The sequence below is a fragment of the Cannabis sativa genome, chromosome 3, assembly GCF_029168945.1.
Source record: "Cannabis sativa cultivar Pink pepper isolate KNU-18-1 chromosome 3, ASM2916894v1, whole genome shotgun sequence".
In the NCBI taxonomy this organism is placed as follows: Eukaryota; Viridiplantae; Streptophyta; class Magnoliopsida; order Rosales; family Cannabaceae; genus Cannabis; species Cannabis sativa.
Window position 1 is genome coordinate 20340428 of NC_083603.1, and position 6636 is coordinate 20347063.

The following is a 6636-nucleotide window of genomic DNA, read 5'->3' on the forward strand; positions in this document are numbered from 1 at the left end:
TTATTATTGGCATTAATGAATGGAAATAATTTCTTTTCCTTTATATAATCTTCCATGGTTATTGCACATATTATTTTCTCTTTCTACATTTATACTATTTTTGACTAGCTGTCCTAATTAATTAATTATTATTAATTTTTTTTTAACAAAGCTGTCCTAATTAATTATTATTATTTTTTTGTTTGAAAGATTATTATTATTATTATTATTATTATTTGAGAAAAGAATTAGTTATTATTACTCTGACAAGATCAAAGATGCAAAGCTTCAATTTATTGTATTTATCCTCTTTATTTTAGTATTTTAATTTTAATACATCAAAAAATTATTTATTGTCGGTTATCTACCACTACCCTAAAAAGTAATTTTTTTTTTTCTTTTATCAAATTAAATAAAGAAACTTGAATAAGTGTTTTCCAACGTAATAAAATTTAAAATAATCCCAATCGAAAAAATGCCAATCTCTAACTTAACTTAAGTATTAAACCAGGAACAAATATTGACCAAATATTAGAAGAAAAAACATCATCCTATTTATTTATGTAGGGGATTTATTAACTAATAACGCCTTTTTTTTTTATTCCTTTTATTTTTATTTTTATTTTATTTTTAATTTGTTTTTTCCCAAAAGTAAATTTTTTTTTTAATTTTTTTTTTTTGCGTTCCTTCTCTTTGGTTCACACCGAACTGTAGATGCTTATGTCGGAAGATTGTCTCCGGTTTCAATCGTGTTCTCCAGGACTCAAAACTTTCCGTTTCTGGTTCTAGGGTTTCTCCGATCATCTCAAATTTCTCTCTGGTACTTACGGTAATTTTTTATTTTTTTTTCTAGATTGAGCTATTTAATTTCTCAATTTCTTTAGTATGAAATCGGAGTTCTTGTTTCTTCTCTGAGAAAATTGGGGAAAGGGATTAAAGATAGTGGAAATTTATGTTTTTGGGGTTTATGATATTGGACTTCATTTTAAAAAAAAAATTGATTTTGTTTTATTCAGTTGAAGTTATAACTATTAGTCCTGTCTTGTATTTTGGATCTAAATTTTCAATTTGTAGAAGAGTCAATGTTCTAGTCTTTAATAGTTTTCCTGCATTTTCTAAGCTACTTAAAATGAGTTTTTTTGTTTTTTTCGTATAGTTGATCTAGGAGGCCTAATTTCTTTTCTTTTCTTCGCTTTGTTGAATTGAATTTGAATTTTATCTATTAAATGTATGCTCTGGGCAAACAAGGATTAAAATTAGGGTTTCTTTTATTCCCCTTTTGAAATTCAAGTGGTAATATATTAATTTTTAGGTCATTGGTGAAACTGATCTTTGTATTGCATTCATTCAGGTTAAATTTTTTATTGTTTACACTAGATTAAATGTCACAATTATTTTCCTTCTTTTGTAGAGTAAAATTGACTTTGTATTGCACCATCTTAATCATTACTTGAGACTTGGAATCTGAGATCATGGCCATGTAGAGTTTTTGTCATGTTATTCACATTCTGATGGAGTCAAGGGTCATCTTGCAATCCGAGGCACACCTCAATTCAGACACTATTGCATCTCAAGAAAGAGAACCAGGAGTATCCTCTTCTGCACCAATTAACATTGTGCCTCAGCAACCTGGTAATTTGTTCTGACTACTGGTTTATGATTTCTTAGTCCGGACATTTTAATGATATTTTCCTTTGGAGTAAGCTGAAATGTCATCCTTTGATTGATATATCATTGGCAATTACAGTGAAAAAGCAAACACGACAATGGGCTGCGTGGACACGTCAAGAGGAGGAAAATTTCTTTACTGCATTACGACAAGTTGGAAAGGCATGTTCATATGTAATGACTGCTTTGACATGGTATTAGATGTTTTATCATGGTAGTTTCTAACTGTAATTTCTTCTGATTTCAGAATTTTGAAAAGATAACTTGTCGTGTCCAAAGTAAAAACAAGGATCAGGTAATTTTTATGAAATATTTTGGGGATTCTTAACTAATTGTATTCATACTGTCTTGCAATATTTTGATTTTGATATTCTTCTACTTTTGTTTGTTTGCATTTTAATTGTTTTCAGGTCAGACATTATTACTATCGTCTTGTGAGACGAATGAACAAGCTTCTTGGCCCAGGATTGTATCTTGATGCCAAAAACTCTAAAGATACTAATGCTGCAATGCTTCGTTGGTAATATTTATTTGTAGTGGAATGCATGGTGTAAACACTTTATTTTTATGAGTTGGGGAGAAAATAATATTGCTTCCTGATGTTTGTCTCTCCTTATTTGGGGCACTGTTCTATACAATTACTAATACATTTTGTGACTTTGGTGGTTCAGGTGGTCTTTATTGGAAAAGTATAGCTGCAAGGCATCGAAACTTCACTTGAAACCTAGAAGGTTTAAGATATTCATAGAAGCCTTGGTAAGCCCGTTTTCTTTCTTTTTTTTTTTATTTATTTATTCCATTAATGAAAATAAGGAATTCATTCTGATTTTTACCAAACTGTCTGAAACATTCCTTTCAATGAAGGAGCACCAACTGTTAAAGGACCGAAAGAAGAGTGTGAGAAAACGACCTACTAATGGGGATCACAGCTCTCCTACTCCTAACACAGTTATAAATCAGGGTAGAACTTCAGGTCATGAAAGTCGTACTGTTAAATTGGTTCTTGTTGACAGTCAAAACATTCAGAAAGTAGGATCTGGGAAAGCACCGTTGAAGCGCAATGTAAACTTAAGCATTAACCGTAGCAATAATAAAGGGGACTCGACTACCATGAAACCTGCAAGGCAACAACGACGGAAACCAGGTATGTTTTCTTTTTCTATGTATGGGCCTAAACATTATTTGTTGTTGCAATATTCACTAAAGTTGATTATTGATACATACAAAGGACAGTCAATTTTTTTTAATAATAAACCTGTATGGAACTTATACGCATTGAATGCCAGGTGTTGTATCATCTGCAGCATATAAAAAATGGGAAAAGGCTGCTATTGCTGGGGTCTCTCTGGTTGCTGATGCGGCTGAACACTTAGAGCGGACATCAACTGACAAAGAGATTGAGCAAAATCAAAGTACCTCAGGTGAATTGTTATGCCACTGGTTCCTCATTGTTATTTTTTATTGAAAAAGTTATAAATCAAGGAGGTTCATATAAATTTATTCATATTAATTGTTTATTCTCTTCTGATTTCAGGCCAAAATAAGAGTTCTGAACCTGTTGGACAAGTATTGTTCTCTTTGCCCAATTTTCCTCAAAATCCTTTTGCTGAGAGCAATATAAATTCTTCTATGAAACTTAAGCTCCAATTATTCCCAATTGATGATGGTACTAGACGAGCCTTGGAAATGGTAGGCACTACTATTAACAAAACTCCATTTTATGAGATTTTTCGGAATTACCATTCACTGAGCGCCACTACTTTTGGCTTCAATGTGTTCACAGGATAAATTGAATCCCCACCTTGAGCTCACTCTTAGTAATCGAAAAAGAATATCATCAGTTTTGGAACGTCTGAATCGTAAATGGGGCAGTTCAAAGGTTGCCTCCGGAGAGCTAATGCTTTTCCCTTTCAGTGTTCAAAAAGAAAACATAGTTGGTCATCAGAGCTGGACTCTAGACTCAGTTGCTAGTGCAGCCGATGTATATGCGATGATTGGAAGTCCTCAAGTTTTTCGATTAAGGTTTCTAACTATACTCTCTCTCTCTCTCTCTCTCTCTCTCTCTCTCTCTCAACAATGATTTTATGAAATTAATGAACACTGGAACCAGCTAACTGAATATTCTTGAAGGTATGGTTGGATTCCCACTGCCGAACATGGGTTTGCCACATTTCAGGAGCAAGCACCATTGCCACCTCGTTCCATTTCAGGAGAGCCTAATGTAAATATGGAAAAGAGGGACCAGGATATGCGGGGTACAACAACCATGTCCGTTCCATCAACCACTCATCAATCCATGGATCTTCATGAGGATAATCTAGTTTCGGTGAACAAAAACCATGATTCTGCTTTTACTTCAGCTAATGTGGTGCTGAATGAGAAGCGGTATAGCTCTGCAGGTCCAAGAGATAACCTTCTGGACTCCTGTGATCCTACTGCAAGTGATAAACCATGGCATGGAAAGGGTGCTGGTGGTGAGACTAGCATGAGGCAATTGAGAGATACGGTACTTGGCCTTCCTCTGTTCCTTTGCAATGAATGTCAGCTTAGATGTGTTCCTAAAAAGTTGTGCCCTTTGAGGGCCTTGATTTTTCTCCTTGTGCCATTCATTCTAAATTAGTGCCTTGAAGCTGTTATGACCATTTTTTTTCTATTACATTTTCTTTTACTAACTAATAACTACTATTTTGCATTGTTTATATTTAGCAGAAAGATGCCCCACCTTCATTCAGGAAAAAAAAAAAAATAAATAAAACAAAAGAGAAAGATGTCCCACCTGCTTTAAATAATTTCATGTTACAATCTATTAATTTTAATTCAAGTGGACTATTTAAAGTTTAATTTTGTTCCCTAGTGGAAACCGATTTCTTGTGTCAAGCTGTTTGTGTTATTTATAACATTTCATCTATGTTTGTTAATGTTCATCTGTATTTGCTGAGCATGTAATTTCCTTGTTGATTTAGGATGACATAAGGTTAAGCAATGGTAGTGGTCTATCTCCTGGCGAATGGGCTGATAGCCTAACCAACATAAGTGTTGGAGATCTACTTTCAGGAGTGTCTCAAGATATGAATGCTAACGGCATTGATCCACCACCTGCTGAAAGTGCTCACTGCCTTCAGCAGATGCCATTCAGCTGTGACTCATTTGATGCTGCTATTGCCGCTCATATATCTAGGCAGCAAGAAAAAATGGGATGTCAGCCTACTTTGGTGTCTTCAATTTGGGATGCTGAAGAAACTTGTGATGGCTTCTTATTTCAAAAAAACCGAGTCCGGTGTCATGAGATGGAAAGTCCAACTGGTCTCACTACGCCAAATGCTTGCAAACAAACTACTGAGACAAATGTAATGGAATCTATCCATTTGGATGAGGTAATAATTGAGATTGTGTCATTTAAGAAATTGATCAAATCATACTCTGGGAACAAGCATAGTTATTTGCAACATACGTCTAACACTTTTGATCTTTTGTGTAGGAGTTATCTGAAGTGGAGGAACCAACTGATGATTCTGCTCGAGGAGATCCTATGGATGACCGTGGTCTTGACTCACAACTCTTAGAGAATCCAGCTAAAGATTTCAGCGAGCTTGCAGATATGTATTGGGTACTTTACTACTTATCCTTTGAAGAGTTCTGTTTCTGTTATATTTTAAATCGCCTGGTTGCTTCATAGTTTTCCGGGTTTATTTTTGCTGGAAACTGTCATTGATGTTATACCAGAAGTAGTCATTTTTCTTTGTACTAAGTGTGTTTATTTATTCACCTAAAAAAGAAGTGTTTATTTATTTAACTTTTTATTCTATCAACAAAAGAAAGTCTGTTTATTTTTATCTAGTTCTCCTTGATGCTTTATCTACATCTTATGTAGCACCATTCTCAGTAGCCTCTTTTTTTTTAAGTACATCTGATTTTATGATTCTACATCTTGCAGCCCGAGTCCTTAGGACCATTAGATTTGGATATACCATCTTCCAAGTACCACTCTGAAGATCTTATTCTAAGCGATAGCCTTAGCGGATTGAACCGTCTGATAGCCAGCAGTTTAGATGCATTTCAAAATTGTTCATTTTTTGGGTTGGACAAGAAAGAATCAGCATCAACAGTTGAAGCTCGAGAGTCTGTCTCCTTTTCAGATTTTAAAATTGGCAGCGGTCTTTGAGAATCTTCAAACGGGATATAAGATAGATGATATCTTGTAGATTCGAGGTTTAGCATTGAAGTATAGCTAGCATATAATGATTTTCTCAAGTTCAGCTAGCTGACTTCATAGTTGCATGGTGAAGGTACCGTTGTGACTGGAACAGATAATGGTTGTGTTCTGATTGAAAATATCATCCACTTGTAGAAATTATAGACATGGAAGAAACTTCACAGTTCCAACTTTTTTTTCTTTCTTTCTAATAGCTTCATGTAAATTGTGATCCAAAGCTGATGTGAGGAGCTATGCAACTTTAACAGACCAAAAGGACTTTGTTATCGGTGCGGTGCCAGTATATATCCTTTGGTCTCTAATATTGATTTCTTGTACATTCATATTGTCATTCTTTAGTTCTCTACTCTTCTAATTAGGGTTCTATTGGATTAATGCCTAATGAGGAATGAGATTTCATCCCTTTGCATGGGTTGATGTTCTTATATTTAGTGTTTGGATTCTTAATTGTTTTTACTTTACCTACTGATGGGGCAAATATTGCAAATAATATGTTGACTTTAGGCTCATTTGGTGGTGCTTGGCTCATGAGGCTCTGAATGTAAGGCTGATGTGGATGCCATATCATTTGATTATCTAATTTGTGTTTTATAATTGTGGATAATAAAGATACATTAAATGTTTGATACTCAATTACTAATTTTCCATATTGGGAAGGTACGATCCACAGGCGAGATCTTGGGATTTAAATTTTGATATCGTGGGATCTGGTAATTAATGAGCACGATACAGAGTTGGTTGTTTAGATGTCTGCTGGTTGCTTCTTTGGACGCTCC

General features: G+C 34.5%; 1 protein-coding gene across 6 annotated transcripts; it reads left to right on the forward strand.

The window, feature by feature from the left end:
- Positions 1 to 416: 416 nt before the first annotated feature.
- On the forward strand, positions 417 to 6285 carry LOC115709718 (TSL-kinase interacting protein 1). 6 transcript variants are annotated; one of them, XM_061111742.1, is made up of 15 exons: positions 417 to 542; positions 694 to 808; positions 1391 to 1611; positions 1727 to 1809; positions 1895 to 1942; positions 2058 to 2167; positions 2319 to 2403; positions 2512 to 2791; positions 2934 to 3068; positions 3182 to 3336; positions 3431 to 3669; positions 3778 to 4153; positions 4611 to 5021; positions 5126 to 5254; positions 5582 to 6285. In XM_061111742.1, the coding sequence occupies exons 3-15, from the start codon at positions 1491 to 1493 to the stop codon at positions 5807 to 5809; spliced, it is 2400 nt and encodes a 799-aa protein (XP_060967725.1). In that variant the 5' UTR covers positions 417 to 542; positions 694 to 808; positions 1391 to 1490; the 3' UTR covers positions 5810 to 6285. The 6 variants fall into 6 exon arrangements, with proteins under 6 accessions (XP_060967725.1, XP_030493752.1, XP_030493750.1 ...); XM_030637892.2 differs by having other exon boundaries at positions 443 to 542; positions 694 to 799; XM_030637890.2 differs by having other exon boundaries at positions 518 to 799.
- Positions 6286 to 6636: the final 351 nt, after the last annotated feature.

Coding starts and splice junctions, on each gene's coding strand:
- LOC115709718 (XM_061111742.1), top strand. CDS start 1,491: ATGGAGTCAAGGGTCATCTTGCAATCCGAGGCACACCTCAATTCAGAC. Junction 1,810..1,894: donor CATTACGACAAGTTGGAAAG/GCATGTTCATAT, acceptor TTCTGATTTCAG/AATTTTGAAAAGATAACTTG. Junction 3,337..3,430: donor CTAGACGAGCCTTGGAAATG/GTAGGCACTACT, acceptor ATGTGTTCACAG/GATAAATTGAATCCCCACCT.